We start from the raw sequence: 16,615 nt of genomic DNA, 5'->3' as shown, positions 1-16,615 counted from the left end.
TGTCTTAATTTCCACTGCTGTGGGTATTATAAGGTAGGTACAAAACTAATTGGGGTTTTCGCCATTGAAAGTAATGGCAAAAATTGCAATTACTTTTGCACCAACCTAATATAATACTCATCAGATTAATGTAAGCCACTTCTGATATATTAACTAAAAAGATGTTATTTTTGTGATCATCACTGTAGATGAAAGTTGGAGTGTAAATATCAGCTGTCTGTAGACCTTTCCTGGAACTTTCAATAGTTAACATGAAGATTAACCATGGAAAATTATAACACACTTGTAAGCTGTCTTTTATATCTGTATCTATGAAATGAAAAAATGAAAATTAAATCAGTATCACCCTTCCTTCAGGAGGTTTATCTATGGCAAAACATATTTCAATTCTTGGTAACAGAAGTTTTTGATTGGAAAAAAAATGTTATCTGTAGTATAATGCAATTCTTTTCATTAGCATGGATGACCACAAGTTTTATACTTGTTTTAACTAAATAGAAAAAGCATAATTTCTAAAGAGTTAAACAAACTTTAAAAAGTAAAATCAGTGGTCGGGTGTGGTGGCTCACACCTGCAATCCCAGCACTTTGGGAAGCCAAGGCAGGCGGATTACGAGGCCAGGAGTTTGAACGAGCTCAGGAGTTTGCGACCAGCCTGGTCAACATAGTGAAACCCCATCTATACTAAAAATACAAAAATCAGCTGGGCGTGGTGGCACGTGCCTGTAATCTCAGCTACTCAGGAGGCTGAGGTAGGGAATCATTTGAACTCTGGAGGCGGAGGTTGCAGTGAGCCGAGATCACACCATTGCACTCCAGCCTGGATGACAGGGCGAGACTCCGTCTCAAAATAAATAAATAAATAAAAATAAAATAAAATCCCTCTAATATACAAAGGCCCTTTAATATACTGATTTTGCACAATACATACTTTTTAAAAACCTGACATCAACTTCTTTTAGACTCCCTTGTCTCTCCACCCCTACATTTTCCTGAAATTTGATTTAATGACGTATTTTCAGTTATCTGACACAACTTTCCAAAGAATTTAACACTATCAGTCTTTCATTTTGAAACTTTCTCCACTCTTGGTTTGCAGTAACCAAAACAAGTAAGGTCTCTTTCTTCCTCTCTTAGCTTCCCCTTAGTCTCCTTCCCTGACTGGCTGCTCTTTCTCTGCCAGCCTCTTCAGGGCTAGTGTTCCATGGAATCCTTGATCCTCTCCCTTTCCCTTTTCTTTTCCTCTTCTCTCTCTGCATGTTTTCCCTGAATAATCTCATTCCATCATGTTGCTCTCAATATGAGGGCAATTTCAAACTCCATACCTCTTGCTTGACATTTGCAGTGTGAACAGTGGTCCCCCAAAAGATATGCCCACTGAGACCTGTGAATATATGAATTTATTTGGATAAAGAATCTTTGTGGATGGAATTAAGGTTACAGATCTCAAAAAGAGATCATGTTGGATTTTCCGAGTGGATCCTAAATCCAATGACAGGTGTCCTTATAAGAGGAAAGCAGAAGGAGATTAAAGACACAGAGAAGAAGGCCATGTGAAGATGGTAGCGGACACAACCCAAGGAAAACTAAAGCCACCAGAAGGTGGAAGAGGCGAAGAAGGATTTTGTCACAGAGCCTTCAGAAGAAGTGTGGCCCTGCTTATACTTTGATTTCAGGCTTCTGGCCTCCAGAACTGTGAGAGGACAAATTTTATTGTTTTAAGTCACCCAGTTTGTGGCAATTTGTTACAGAAGCCACAGGAAACAAGCACAATTCCAGACCAATAAATCCATTAGCTCAATATTTCCAGTGACTACCACAGCTCGTATGTTCCAAATTGACCTCATTTCATCCCCTCTCCCCGCAAAAACTGCCATTGATCTCTCTGCAATTAGTGACACCATCAATGTAACTTCTCCTCGAATTATTTCACGATTCATGTCCAAACACTTACCAGATCCTATATATTCTTCAGAAACTTATTTTCAGTCCCTTTGATTGATTTTCAGGCCCTCAGTATATGTAAATATGATTTTATTGAGTCCCTTACTGGTCATTCTGGAATCTCACCCTAGTCTTTTCTACAGGGGGCGTTAACATGTCAAAAATCAGGTGTGACCATGCCATTTTCATGTGTGATCCTACATAGCTTGATTGTGTGTCTTCCCTTCTCTGTAAAGGCAGCTTTACTGATGGACTCATAAATGTGGGTAACACCATCATATACAAAGCAAGAAGTTTCATCTTTATGGTGTAGAGAAGACACCATAATGAACAGATCTATCAAATCAGAGGCCCAACCACCCAGACTGAATTTTCTACTAAAGGGATTTGCAAAGTTATTAAATATCTCAGCGAAAATATTTTATTCTCAAGATAAAATCCAAAATCCCTTGCAAGATATCCAAAATTCTTCATATTCTATCCTCAATCTACATTTGGGGCTTCATCGTAGTCACAAAGACCTTACTATTTTCTTTCAATAAGTAGTTGTTTCAAGTTTCTGTGTTTTGAGGACCTTTAATATGATGGATGGTATCCCAATCCTCTCATTACAGAATGTTTTTCTTTCCCTCTTTCTTTATATCCTCTCACATCTAATTGATCATCTATTTCAATTGAGTCTAACTTTAAAATTGCTCTCTCTCCTGTCTTCACTATTCTCACTGCTATTACTTTACATCTGGAAATCATTTTTCAGGTCAGGTATTATTTTGTTGAAAGGAACACAGACGTCCTTAGTCTACCACAGAGAAAATGGGGTATTTTTGAAAGTATATGTGTGGAGTGCAGATGAATCTTAAAACGTTCTTAAGATCCAAAGCGTCACTAGTATCAGTTTCCTCTTTCTCTTTCCGCCTCTCTTCCTTCCTTTCCCTCTGCCCTGTTTTCTTTCCCTTTTCTTCTTTTGCTACAAACCCACTGCACCCTTTATCATGCACCATGGATTACATAGGCCCTTCAGCAAAAGTTTTCAACTTCCCTGTTCTTTCTCTTCCATTCCCATCTGGCTCCCGGCTGACTATTCTTTCTCTAGTCTTCAAAGCCTTCAACAGACAGTGTATTTGAATTGGCTAACTGCCAGTTGCAGTAAGCCAAATAATGCTCTCTAGAAAGATGTCTACTGCCTCATCCCTAAAGCGTATGACTATGTTATATTACATGGCAAAAGGTACCTTTCCAATTTGATTAAATTCATGATTTTAAGATGGAATGATTGTCCTGGGTTATCTAAGGATGCCCAATATAATAATGAAGGCCCTTATAAGGGAAAGAGAGAGGTAGAAGGGTCAGAGTCAGAGAAGATGTGATTATGAAGAACCTCAAGAACTACAAGATAATAAATTTGTGTTGCTTTAAGCCACTATGTTTATAGCAATTTGTTAAAACATCAGTAGGATACTGATACACCAGTGTCCTTAATTTCCAAGCCACCTTATGGATCATGTGAAAGCCTATAGTTGACCACCCAGGGATCAGGGGTTAATCCTCTGGTCCTAGCAGTGAATGCCTGTGTGTGATCTCTGCGATAAACATTGATATGGTTTGGCTGTCTCCCTACCCAAATCTCATCTTGAATTGTAACTCCCACAATTCCCACCTGTCATGGGAGGAACTCAGTGGGAAGTGACTGAATTATGGGGATGGGTCTTTCCTGCACTGTTCTTGTGATAGTGAATGAGTCGCATGAGATCTGATGGGTTTAAAAATGGGAATTTCCCTGCATAAGCTCTCTCTTGCCTGCTGCCATCACATAAGATGTGACATATTCCTTGCCTTCCACCACGATTTTAAGGCTTCCCCAGCCATGTGGAACTATAAGTCCAATTAAACGTGTTTTTTCTTCCTGGTCTCAAGTATGTCCTTAGCAGCAGCATGAAAACAGGCTAATACAGTAAATTGGTACCAGGAGTAGGGCACTGCTGAAAAGATACCCGAAAATGTGGAAGCGACTTTGGAACCGGGTAACAGGCAGAGGTTGGAACAGTTTGGAGGATTCAGAAGAAGACAGGAAAATGTGGGTAAGTTTAGAACTTCCTAGAGACTTGTTGAATGGCTTTGACAAAAATGCTGATAGTGGTATTAACAAAAAGGTCCAGGCTAAGGTGTTCTCAGATGGAAATGAGGAACTTGTTGGGAACTGGAGCAAAGGTGACTCTTCTTATGTTTTAGCAAAGAGACTGGCAGCATTTTGCCCCTGCCCTAGAGATTTGTAGAACTTTGAACTTGAGAGGGATGATTTAGGGTATCCAGCGGAAGAAATTTCTAAGCAGTAAAGTATTCAAGAGGTGACTTGGGTGCTGTTAAAGGCATTCAGTTTTATGAGGGAAGCAGAGCATAAAAGTTCAGAAAATTTGCAGCCTGACAATGTGATAGAAAAGAAAATCCTATTTTCTGAGGAGAAATTCAAGCTGGCTGCAGAAATTTGCATAAGTAATGAGGAACCGAATGTTAATCCCCAAGACAGTGGGGAAAATGTTTCCAGGGTATGTCAGAGGTTTTCAAAGCAGTCCCCCGCCATCATAGGCCCAGAGGTTGAGGAAGAAAATGTGATTTCATGGGCCAGGCCCAGGGTCCTCCTGCTGTGTGCAGTCTAGGGACCTGGTGCCCTATGTCCCAGCTGCTCCAGCTGTGGCTGAAAGGGGCCAACACAGAGCTCAGGCTGTTGCTTCAGAGGGTACAAGCTCCAAACCTCGGTGGCTTCCACATGGTGTTGAGCCTCACAGTACACAGAAGTCAAGAATTGAGGTTTGGTGACCTCCACCTAGATTTCAGAAGACTTATAGAAACGCCTGGATACCCAGGCAGAAGTTTGCTGTAAGGGTGGGGCTCTCGTGGAGAATCTTTGCTAGGGCAGTGCAGAAGGGAAATGTGGGGCCAGAGCCCCCATACAGAGTCCCTCCTGGGGCACCACCTAGTGGAGCTGTAAGAAGGGGGCCACCGTCCTCAAGATCCCAGAATGGTAGACCCACCAACAGCTTGCATTGTGTGCCTGGAAAAGCCACAGACTCTCAACTCTAGCCCATGAAAGCAGCTGGGAGGGAGGTTGTACCCTGCAAAGCCATGGGGGTAGAGCTGCCAAGACCATAGGAACCCACCTCTTCCATCAGCATGACCCAGATGTGCAAGACATGGAGTCAAAAGAGATCATTTTGAAGCTTTAAAATTTGACTGCCCTGCTAGATTTCAGACTTGCATGGGGCCTGTAGTCCCTTTGCTTTGGCCAATTTCTCCCATTTGGAACGGCTGTATTTACTCAATGCTTGTACCCCCGTTGTATCTAGGAAGTAACTAACTTGTTTTTGATTTTATAGGCTCATAGGCTGAAGGGACTTGACTTGTCTCAAATGAGACATTGGACTGTGGACTTTTGAGTTAATGCTGAAATGAGTTAAGACTTTTGGGGACTGTTGTGATGGCATGATTGGCTTTGAAATGTGAGGACATGAGACTTGGGAGGGGCCAGGGGTGGAATGAAATGGTTTGGCTGTGTCCCCGCCCAAATCTCACCTTAAACTGTAACTCCCACAATTCGCACCTGTCATGGGAGGAACCCAGTGGGAGGTGATTAAATTATGGAGTCAGATCTTTCCTGCACTGTTCTCATGATAGTGAATGAGTTTCACAAGATCTGATGGTTTTTAAAATGGGAATTTCCCTGCACAAGCTCTCTTTTTGCCTGCTACCATCCATGTAAGACATGACTTGCTCCTCCTTGCCTTCCGCCATGATTGTGGGGCTTCCCCAGTCATATGGAAAGTCCAATGAAACCTCTTTCTTTTGTAAATTGCCCAGTCTCAGGTATGTCTTTATCAGCAGCATGAAAATGTACCAACACGAACATCATTTCTCTAACAAAACTTAAATTGCCTACCATTTGCTAGCTTCTATATTGCTTCCCTCTATCCCTCACCTCTCCCATCAAATATATAGAACAATATATTATTTTTTACCCTCATAACATAGTACCACACTTATACACTTGTAATACTTTGAATATTATTACTTATTAAGTAATAATATTCCAAGTTAATAAGTTGGAATAGTAATACTACTACCAATAATAATATTCCAAGTTAATTAGTTGGAATTCCAAGTTAATAAGATGGAATAACTTGGAATACTATACTTATTAACTTGGAATATTCTCCTCCTCATTGAAGTCTTAGTCAACTTGGAAGATTCATTCATACTGCCTTTTATCCTTAACTCACCATGAAGCAGGCATCATTTTCCACAATTGGCATTCATCTATGTCAACTCTATATAAAATTATACTGACAACTGAAACTGAATGGCTAAGTTTGTGGGGAAATTCACAGGTATAACAGAATATAGGTATAATAGAACATAGATACAACTAAACAAAGATATTGGCTAATTTTATTTTGTTTGTTAGGTGCAAGTTCCATTTTTGTTAGACTTATTATTTTATTGAAGGACATAATTTCAAAGGCATATTAAAATTACTCTAGATCTAATTTCAAAATTTGAAAGAAGTACAATAAATAGGAGAATTTTTGTTTCTGAGAAAAAATTAAAGTGCTTTTTTGTTACCTTCAAAAGGTAAAGAAACAAAGCCCCAGAAGTTTGGTCGTATAAGCTACCCCAAAGGAAAATAAGGAGAAACACCTTATCTTTTTTGACATATTTGACAAACTGAGAATAAACACATGGTAACATAATAAAAAGCAGATGCTGGGGGACTAGGTTGTCTCTTAATCATGTGAAATTAAGCTCATTGACTTACAGGAATGCTCAAGAGAGCTGTTGCACATAAATCACATTGACATGAGATGGAAGTACCCCCACTAGACTTTCTCATTCCTATTCAGTTAAATCTCACTTTCTTTACACAGTAGCATAATTTCTTTTACTTAAATGAATATCCATACGTAACAACACAAAAATTAGAACTGAAACTGTGTCTTTGGTTATTTCACTACTCTTACCTTTTATAAATTTTTTGGACCTAGAGTCACAAGTTTAGGAAAACCTCTTGAGGCTTGTCTTCCTCTTGCTGTCAAGAAGAATTGCATCTAAATCATTTTACACAAACAGGTGTCCCCTGTCTGGTTCTAGAATGAAAAGAAGATCAACTCCCTGTGGTAACCCTTTTACTCTCTAATAGTTGGCTGCTTTAGGGAGCTTTTATATAGTTTAAATCCCTCCTAAAATAACATGTGCTTTTTGGTAATGCAGCCACTTACTCTTCTCCATATGCTGTAATAACTGTGAATACTTTTTCTATACTGAAGTCACTTGCTTATTTATCCTGTATTAGTAATCATGAGCCACAGCCTTTTCATAATGGCCACAATGGAACAATACCATTAAACTCAAAACTTCAGCACAATGACATTAGTACTTCTTTAAAGCAGCACTAAATGTAGTAGAATTCCAATAGAAAAATACTTGAAGAATCATTTTCCTTACCCTTTAACAGATTTTCAACTGCATCTTAAGCCCATGAAAACATTCCCCATTTGTAAAGGTTCATTGTCTTCATCTAAATCCTTATCATGTCCTAGATATTGCTTATTCTGAGATTTTTGCTTCAGTAGCCTCACATTATACATTATACTGATTGCTCTTTAAGAAAAAAATCATTTTTCTTAAATGCCTCTATTTAATTTTACCTTTATCTTTCTAATATCGTTTTGGTCCTGTAGCATCCTCACTGATGTAACCCTGAATATTAAAACCACTCACTCAACCATTTATGCAGTCATTAATACATTAAGACATTTCCTTGAACCCTGACTCTGAAACAGCATATTTGGCACTGTAGAGATTATAAACATATATTAATCGTGGTCCTTGCACTCACCATCTTATATTCTGAGTACGTTTTTGAGAGAAAAACATCATGGAACCCCTTGTATTACCTAATTTCTACATCCAGACCCCTCTAGCTTCATTTTTCTTCAATATCCCAAACTTTTCAGGCAAATTACAACTCACACTTTAGTCCCCCCAAAGTGCTACAGCTATACTTTGTCCATAACAGTCCTTCAACCATTTATACTATTTCCCTACTCCCAAATCTTACTCCAGATTTTCTTACACACCATTTTAGAATGTATATATTTAAGAATAGCTATTATTAACAGAGACTATGCTAACCTCTTTGAATGGCCTTTTAAAGATGGACCATGTCAAATACTTTAACCATGCAGACAAAGTAATAATAATATTTTTATAGTTTGAAAAGTCCTACCAAGACGCAGTGGAAATATGAAAAAAAAATTCTTTTTATTTGCAGATAAATATACAAACAGAGGAGAAGGAAGAGAGGAAGAAAGGAAGGAAAGAACAAAAAGGGAAAGAAGGGAGGAAGGAATGAAGGAAAAACGGGACCAACAGACAAGAATGTAAAGCTAAATTTCTCAATTGTTTGAGAGACAAAGTTTCTCCAAACAAGCATTTGCTTTACATGTGTGTTTTTTTTTCCAGAATTCTAAAAATGACAGCAACTGAGATGTTTACTTACTGAATTGCTATAATATTTCACACGCTTGAGGGGGATTGGCAATACTGGTCGTCTTAGCCTCCTTCATCAAGTGCTACTTATAAAAACTAAACAAATAGGTATGAAATTGTCCCAGGATAAAATCTATTGTGTAACGAACGCTGAATATCTGCTTCTATAGATATTAAAAGTATTGATTCTAAATGTAGGCACAACTTTAGGACATTACCTGAGAGACCAGATATAGTCCTCAGTTGTCATAACATATTGTACATATTTAAAGTGATATTTAAAACAAAACGTTATAAAGTTGCATTTGAATATTTTAATCAAGGATGTTATAATGACATAACTGCCTTATTATATTAAATCTGTTCTTTAAATTAATAGTGATGGGAGTGTAAGCCAATGTGATAAAAATAATGCATTTCCAGCTTGTGTAATAAGAGCTCCTATTGCTTTCAAATTAGTTCTGTTAATGAGAAACAAATATCTACTTTTAAATTTTTATGGAATGACAATATGTGTTAATCTAAAGTAAACACAATACAAAATTAGCATGCCATAAAAAATCAATATTTCTCTGTGTAATATAATATTGTATATGTTCCTAATTATTAAAATATCTAGTTCTGGTTTTCTAGTGGTCACAGTGAACTAAAAATAATATTCTAGTAAAAGACACATGAAAAGCATTGGGTTGTTAGTCATGTTTATTGACCTTTCAAAAAGATGAATAAAATAAAGAATCAAAAGAGAATTAAATGATAAGACGAAAGAAGAAAGATAAGAAGCCCTCTTGATTAATACGCAAAATCAAACATCAAAAATTGATTTTTATCCCCTGGCCACGGTGCTGCTGGTTTTATAGGTTGGGCTGGGTGTGAAGATTGAGCCATCCATCTTTTAAGGAAAAAATGCCAAGTACACTCCTCTTCTACTTGATGTATGGAGATCAGTAATGACACTATTCAGTAAGCTACATATCTGCTTCCCTCAAACAAAGATGCCACGGGAACAGACATCAGCTGAAATAAGTCCAAGCTATGAAAGTATATGGAGAGAATAATAATATTCCTTCCCAAAGTGCCCACTTAATATCTAAAAGTCAAACAAACAAACAAGCTTCCATTCATCTGGATCTTAATATAGACACTAGGGGAAGGTGTGTTAATTTACATCATATAGAAAAGTAAACAAATCAGGCATGCTGCAAAATCCCAGTACCTGCCTTGTCATTTTTACATTGTAATATAGAAAACACATTTGGTTTAGAAGGTATTATATAATTATGTGACAACTGCATTCATACATTGACGAGAGAAAGGTCTCAGAACTTCTGCTTAACTTAGCACAGCATCTTATTACCATTCTTCTAAAATAATTACAAAACTGAAATAAAACTGAATTTGAGACAGATTCCTGAGTTTTCTCAAGCCTTTAGAGCAGACAATTTTTACAACAATGATGCTTTCTAGAATAGAAATTTATATTAAAATCACTTAACATAGACTTTTGAGACATTCTAATATTTGCATTTATATTAAATTTGCATTTTCCAACGGCCCCATGTTTCTAGCTCTGCTCTCATGCTTCTCAAACACACAAAGTAAGTCTCAGTTTGATAAAATTTCTTGCCCCCAAACTAGAGGTTATATAGAATGGACCTATTACCATTACTTTATGATTAAAAAGGAGTTACATTTCTATTTGAATAAATCAATCATAGATCTGACATACACAGGAAGAACTGAAAAAAACAGATTTTATATAATTAGTGGTAATAACCAGAAAAATAAAGTTTTAAAGAATTAATCAATATTTCCATTTTGGATAAACTATTGTCATTTTGTTATAATACTTGTACAAATGAGTGTTTCTCTTCTATATAGCTACTATCTCAAATACCTATGTTAAGTGATTTTAATGTAAATTTCTATCCCAGAAAACATATCATTGTTGTAAAAATTATCAGCTTTCATCACTACTTACTCCCCTTTCTACCTACTGTAACTCTCTTGCTTATGCTCAATTGTACTTGAGCATAGTACAATTAAAGAAATCAAGATATATGTTATTTCCCATTAACCCATTCGAATTACATAAACCACTACATCATAATCTTGCCCTAGGGTTTTATCTCATTCAAAAGATCCACTGAGAAGGAGAGATGAAATAATGTGTAGACATAGAAACAGTATTTTTTCACATTGCCTATAACCACATCAGTGGCAGATACAACAGCTGTATAATAACCAAATATGCTAGAACCAACAGGCTCAGTATTTTTTTTTAACTTTCAACCATGCACCAAACCTTTTTCCATGCACAATGCCCTCCCCAATTTCCCCCCAGACTTTATCCCCAGAAGGGGCTCACGAGAGCAGAGCTGCTCCCTATTTCCCCTGCATGTGAGCTTTTTCGGTATACAATCAAAGTGAGTTTGAAGCCTTTTAACCTCATGGTTAAGATGGTTGCTTCACAGCCCCATCTCAGCCCTTTCATTCCCTTTCCTTTCTGAATTCCAAAGATGCTTTTGTCCATGCAATTGCTTATATCACAACACTGCAACCTCTTGTACATTATCTCATCTTCTTTTTCCCACAGTCTCTCTGGAACTAACAGACAATACATTCTAATTCTAGCAACAAAACACAATACCCTTCTTCTTCCTTTATGCCTAAAAGCTATAACTTCAAAACTTATGTGACTCCACCTAGTGTGAGCATGGGAAAGCTTTATATTATTAGTGACTTACTAGACAAGATACAACTTCACATTGATAATGGTATTTATTCAATTGTTCCACACAATTGAAGTTATCAACAGTCCACCACAAACCAAGATGCCTGATAACATATAGTTTTTCACAAATGCCAACACTAATCTATTTAGTAGTTCCTTTCATTACCCTTCTACTTTACCTCTATATTTCCTATTAAAATATTAGTGCTTCCTCATGATATTTTCTTCAATAACACTAGTGTTTTCTTTATATACTTCCAAGCAATTCATCAAATCAGCTGGAGTACAACCCTGAAAAGAATCTTCCCTAAGCATAGCTGACACCAAAATGGTAACAATAAAAGTTAACATCAAAGATACAATAATATTTCCATGCAAAAAATTAAATAACACTGTTTATATAAGAATACTTAAAATCCTACCACAAAATGAAGCCTAAATACAAGGTTTTGCTATTGAATCCATGCCAATTCATAGTAATTAACAAAATAAGCCACATTCTTTTAAATCCACTCTGACTTTTCTAATTCCCTATGAGTGTGCTCCACCTATTTACTCATAATATCTACAGTATCTCCACAATATGGATAACTGATCATTCTCAACTTTTCCCCAAATGGCACATGTGTAAATGTAGCACTATCACTTAAAGCTATAAAAACAAGTAAAAAATAGAGGAATACTGCTTACCGGAGCCTCTTTTGGTCACAACCTTCAAACTCTGAGTAAAAGTAGCGTATAAGAGAATCAAGTGTGGAATCGGAGCTTTCATCTTCCAGCTCTTAAAGGCTGTTCCCTAAAGCAAAGATTAAAAAGAAGAAAAACATGCATGCTTTAAAAATAGATAGCAATATTATGAGTTTCATAACTTTGATCAAACACGATTGGTGCAATGAATTACACAAAAGGAAAGAATATAACCAGGATTTCTATTATATTGTCCCATATGTTGTGGTTCCTAAGTTAAATCGAAACCAGTAATACCAAAATTATGCCTCCATAGCCCTCACCCCCAAAATGCTTTAAAATCTTATGTTAACTTGAGGTTTTGGATTTTTTACTTAAACTCCCTAGTTGTATTTAAATAAGTGGAAACAATCCCTTCAAAAGAATTATTTCACCAACAATTTATCTTAATATAAATCATCCAAACTGACATTTTTAACATTCCATGCTGCAACAGAATGTGGTTTTATTCAGTGTCATTCTTTCCAAGAGATTAAATCATAAACTGTATGCCTCAAAATATTTAATCATGATTTTATAATTGTCTTTCAAAAACCTCTAAAAGATACTTTAAGATAATTTTAAGCCTTTTGTTTTTATTAAAAGAATGTATATTCTGGCCAGGCACAGTGACTCATGACTGTAATCCCAGCACTTTGGGAGGCTGAAGCAGGCAGATCCCTTGAGCCCAGGAGTTTGAGACCAGCCTGGGCAACATGGCAAAACCCCCATCACTACAAAAAAAAAAAAAAAATAGCTGGGTGTGATGGAGTGCACCTGTAGGCCCAGGTGCTTGGGAGGCTGATGTACGAGGATGGCTTGAGCCTGGGAGGTCAAGGCTGCAGTGAGCTGAGATTGTGTTACTGTACTCCAGACTGAGCAACAAAGGAAGAAGAAGGAAAAAGAAGAAGAAGAAACAACACTCAATGAAGCTGAGACACAGAAGGATGATTTTCTGAGGAAGACAATGTTCATTTATTTAATTTCAAATGAAATGTTTTTCCTTTAGAAATCCAAACACACTGTGTTAGTGTCCCTTCTGATATCCCTCTGCAAGCCTTATAATAGAAATAAATGATTTTTTGGTAGCTTCATTGAGATATAATTCACAAAGTTGGATATGTTTAAAATGTACAATGTGTTTTGATAGGCATATACACTGTGAAATGATTATCACAATAAAGATAGCTAACACATACTTCAACTGACATAGTTGCTATATTTTTGTGTGTGGTAAGACTTAATATCTACCCTCAACAAATTTTAAGTATACAATGTAGTATCATTAACTATAGTCAACATGCTGTACATTAGATCCCCAGAATGTACTCATGGTATATCTGCAACTTTGTACCCTCTGACCAACATATCCCCATTTTTCGCCATCCTGTCCCAGCCCCTGGCAACCACCATTCTACTCTCTGCTTCTTTTCTTTTTGTATAAGACTGAGATAGTAGAGCTGAGAGACTGAGTTTCAGAAAGTGGCAAATCAGAACACAGTTCAAATATATTGTAAACTTAAGACAGCACAAGTTTCTTTGCAAGACATTTGAGGACTGATCATATCCAGCTTTCAGTCACTACAACTGTATTGAAGAGGAGAAAGCCAAAACTATCATATTTTGCATTGTCCCAGAGCCTCATTCAGATACTTCTGAATGGTTTTAATTGGTTAATTTACTCACATTAGTAAGTCTGTTAAAACACAATTTAATTCACAAAACAAAAGCAAAATCCATTCACTTGTGGCAAGGTGTCACCATCATTTTATTCAGAAAATCAGTGGATGTGTAAAATAGCATGGAAAATAATCTATTTTAATGGCAGCACCTTTAAGGGATGATAATCTCCGTAAGTTTTCTATCCAAAGACCTTAAGTTTACATAAAGACATAAATGAAACCTAATCCAAAGAGCTGATTCATCAGACACATCTGATGAACTGCCACATTACAGTACAAATCTGAGTCATGCATTCCTAAAACCCGAATCCCATTTCCCAGCCACCACACTAACTGGAGCTGCAGGAAATCTTCAAGTTGACGTCTTCAGCCTTCAAGTTAGCTGTGAGAATCAGTTCCTCTTTGTGTGAGTTTAATCAGCACTGCCCAAGAAACTCCAGGACCCAACTATACATCAACTATACATCACAAGACCTTTCAGCTTAAGTATCTTACTACTTTACTCCTGTTCAAAATACTATTTCCTTACTCATTTCATTTCTATAAAGCATACAGGCTAGTTTGCAATTCTATTTCTTAAAATTAATTGGTATGGAAAGCATCAATTTGGTAATATCAAGATGCTTAATTGAATCTCTTGAAATTTTGTGTATTAGGGAACACAAAAAGAAATCCATAAAATTTCACAGACTTAACATTTTGGTCAATCTATAATAATCTTTTTACAAACTTCTTTGAGGAAGTTTATTGTGTCTTAAATTGAAAAACAGATTAAATATATCTAGCCACAGAATACAAGGTTTGCTATCCTTGTTGCATAATCAAAATTTGTACCCAGAAATAGCAATACAAACTGTACATAATCATGTAGTGAGGTTCTCACATATTTTCTTATTGCTTACACTCCTGGTGAACTAATTTCAAGAGGCCTTAATTTCTGGATAAATGGACCTGAAACGACTTGCCTGTTGCCTGTCAATCCCATTCACCATTTGGCTTCACATAAACCACTACTAAACCTTACGCAGAATGAGCATATCACAATGGTTAAGAGCAGAAAGTCTATATATCCCAGCTTTGCTGCCTATCAACTGTGATTTGGAACAAATAATCTCTCTGTGACTAGTTTCTTCTTTTGCAAAATAAGTATTATAATAGTACATATAGCATAGTGCTTAGAACAGCACTGGCACAGTGAAAGACAAATAAAGTTTCCAGATTTTTTGTTTGTTTGATTTTGAGACGGAGTCTCTCTCTGTCACTCAGGCTGGAGTGCAGTGGTGTGACCTCCGCTCACTGCAACCGCCACCTCCCGGGTTCAAATGATTCTCCTCTTTCAGCCTCCCAAGTAGCTGGGATTACAGGTGCCCGCCACCACACTCAGCTATTTTTTTTATTTTTAGTAGAGTTTCACTATGTTGGCCAGGTTTGCCTTGAACTCCTGACCTCAGGTGATCTTCCTGCCTTGGCCTCCCAAAGTGCTGGGATTACAGGCAAAGCTTCTGTTTTTATTGTTGTTATTGCAGTTAATTGTTATTATTTTTATTATTGTAAGTACTACTAATTAATTAATACTATTAATATCCACATTCTTTCCCTATGAAGTTTTCTGTGTATACCAGCTTTCTACTTGACAGGAAGGCCCTGAAGGGTAAATGTGAGTTTTAGGCAACTTTTTATTTGCAATGCTCAATGAATGCTAGCTGGAAAAAAATAAACAAATGAAAGACTGGATATGGTTGCCATTATATGCAGTTCAATTTTGATATTCAAACTCGTCATTTGATAAACCCTTTTTGAGCATATACTAGGTCCAAGACGTTTTGCTATGATGCAGTGGGGACACAAAGACAATGCAATGGAGTCTAATCAAAAAGGCTCACAGACCAATAAAGGAAACAAATGCTTACCTATTTAATTAGACTGGCCCTGTTGCCATTTATTCAGTATAATGTGCTTAGAGAGTAGAGGAAGGAATCAATTAATTCTGCTCCAGGCTGGGTGTGGTGAAGTCAAAGGAAAGGGCGTCCAGGGGATGAAGTATTTTATCTAGATCATGAAGGACAGACTTTCTAAGGGAAAGGAAATTCTGGGTCCAGGACAAAGGACGAGTGAAATACTCAGTGTGGTAGGCAGAATATTGTCCCTTTCCTCTCACCAAACATGTCCAGGTCCCAATTTCTGGAACTTGTGAATATGTTGCTCTACATAGCAAAGAGACTGTGTAGGTGTGATTAAGTTAAGAATTTTGAGATGGGACAGAGTCATTCAGGTGTGCCCAAAGTAATCACAAACTCTCTTACCAAAGGAGAGCAAAAGAATCAGACTCAGAAAGAGAAAATACTAAATATATGGATGGAAACAAAGGTCAGAGGTTCAAGTGATGCACTGTGAAGGTGGAAGAACAGGCCATGAGACAATGAATGTTTGCGGCCCCTAAGAGCTGGAAAAGTCAAGGAAACAGATTTTCTCATACATTCTCCAGAAGAAAAGTAAGCATGCCAAACACCTTGATTTTAGACCCATTTTGAACATCTGATCTCCAGAATCATAAGATTTAAAAATTGGGTTATTTTAAGCCACTGAGTTTGTGGTGACTTCTTAAAGCAGCAATAGGAAATGATTACAACATTCAAAACAAGCAATGATGTGTTTTGAATGTGGATATGGAATCCACAATTGAGGGTACAGAAGTTGAGGATTGACTGGGGAATTCTGGATCACATATGTAAACAGGTGTGAAATGGCAAGTTTCAGGAATAAAGTGCAAATAGACCACAGGTTGTGGGTTGTAATAACATTTGAAGGCATCAATGCAGATAGACATTGTCAACGCAGAATTTTGACAAAACATCAATGGAAAACATTACAGAGGCATGAGGGAAAAATCCTCAACTTCTTATGCAACATCTTCATTCATGCTCTAACTTAATCATCCAAGATTATTTCATACAACTTTATTTTTTTATTTTTTATTTTTATTTATTTCT

General features: G+C 36.9%; 1 protein-coding gene across 1 annotated transcript in view; it reads right to left on the bottom strand.

Annotated features, from left to right (window-relative positions):
* Nucleotides 1–16,615, bottom strand: part of LOC112615155 (interleukin-1 receptor accessory protein-like 1) — a 743,111-nt gene that overhangs the window by 522,950 nt on the left and 203,546 nt on the right. The window contains exon 2 of the mRNA XM_025371834.1: nucleotides 11,908–12,013. Within this exon, the coding sequence (XP_025227619.1) occupies nucleotides 11,908–11,989 (82 nt within the window). The 5' untranslated portion in view covers nucleotides 11,990–12,013. The remainder of the gene's footprint in view (nucleotides 1–11,907; nucleotides 12,014–16,615) is intronic.

The sequence above is a fragment of the Theropithecus gelada genome, chromosome X (genome assembly GCF_003255815.1).
Source record: "Theropithecus gelada isolate Dixy chromosome X, Tgel_1.0, whole genome shotgun sequence".
NCBI lineage: Eukaryota > Metazoa > Chordata > Mammalia > Primates > Cercopithecidae > Theropithecus > Theropithecus gelada.
This window is presented reverse-complemented; position numbering and strand designations above follow the sequence as displayed.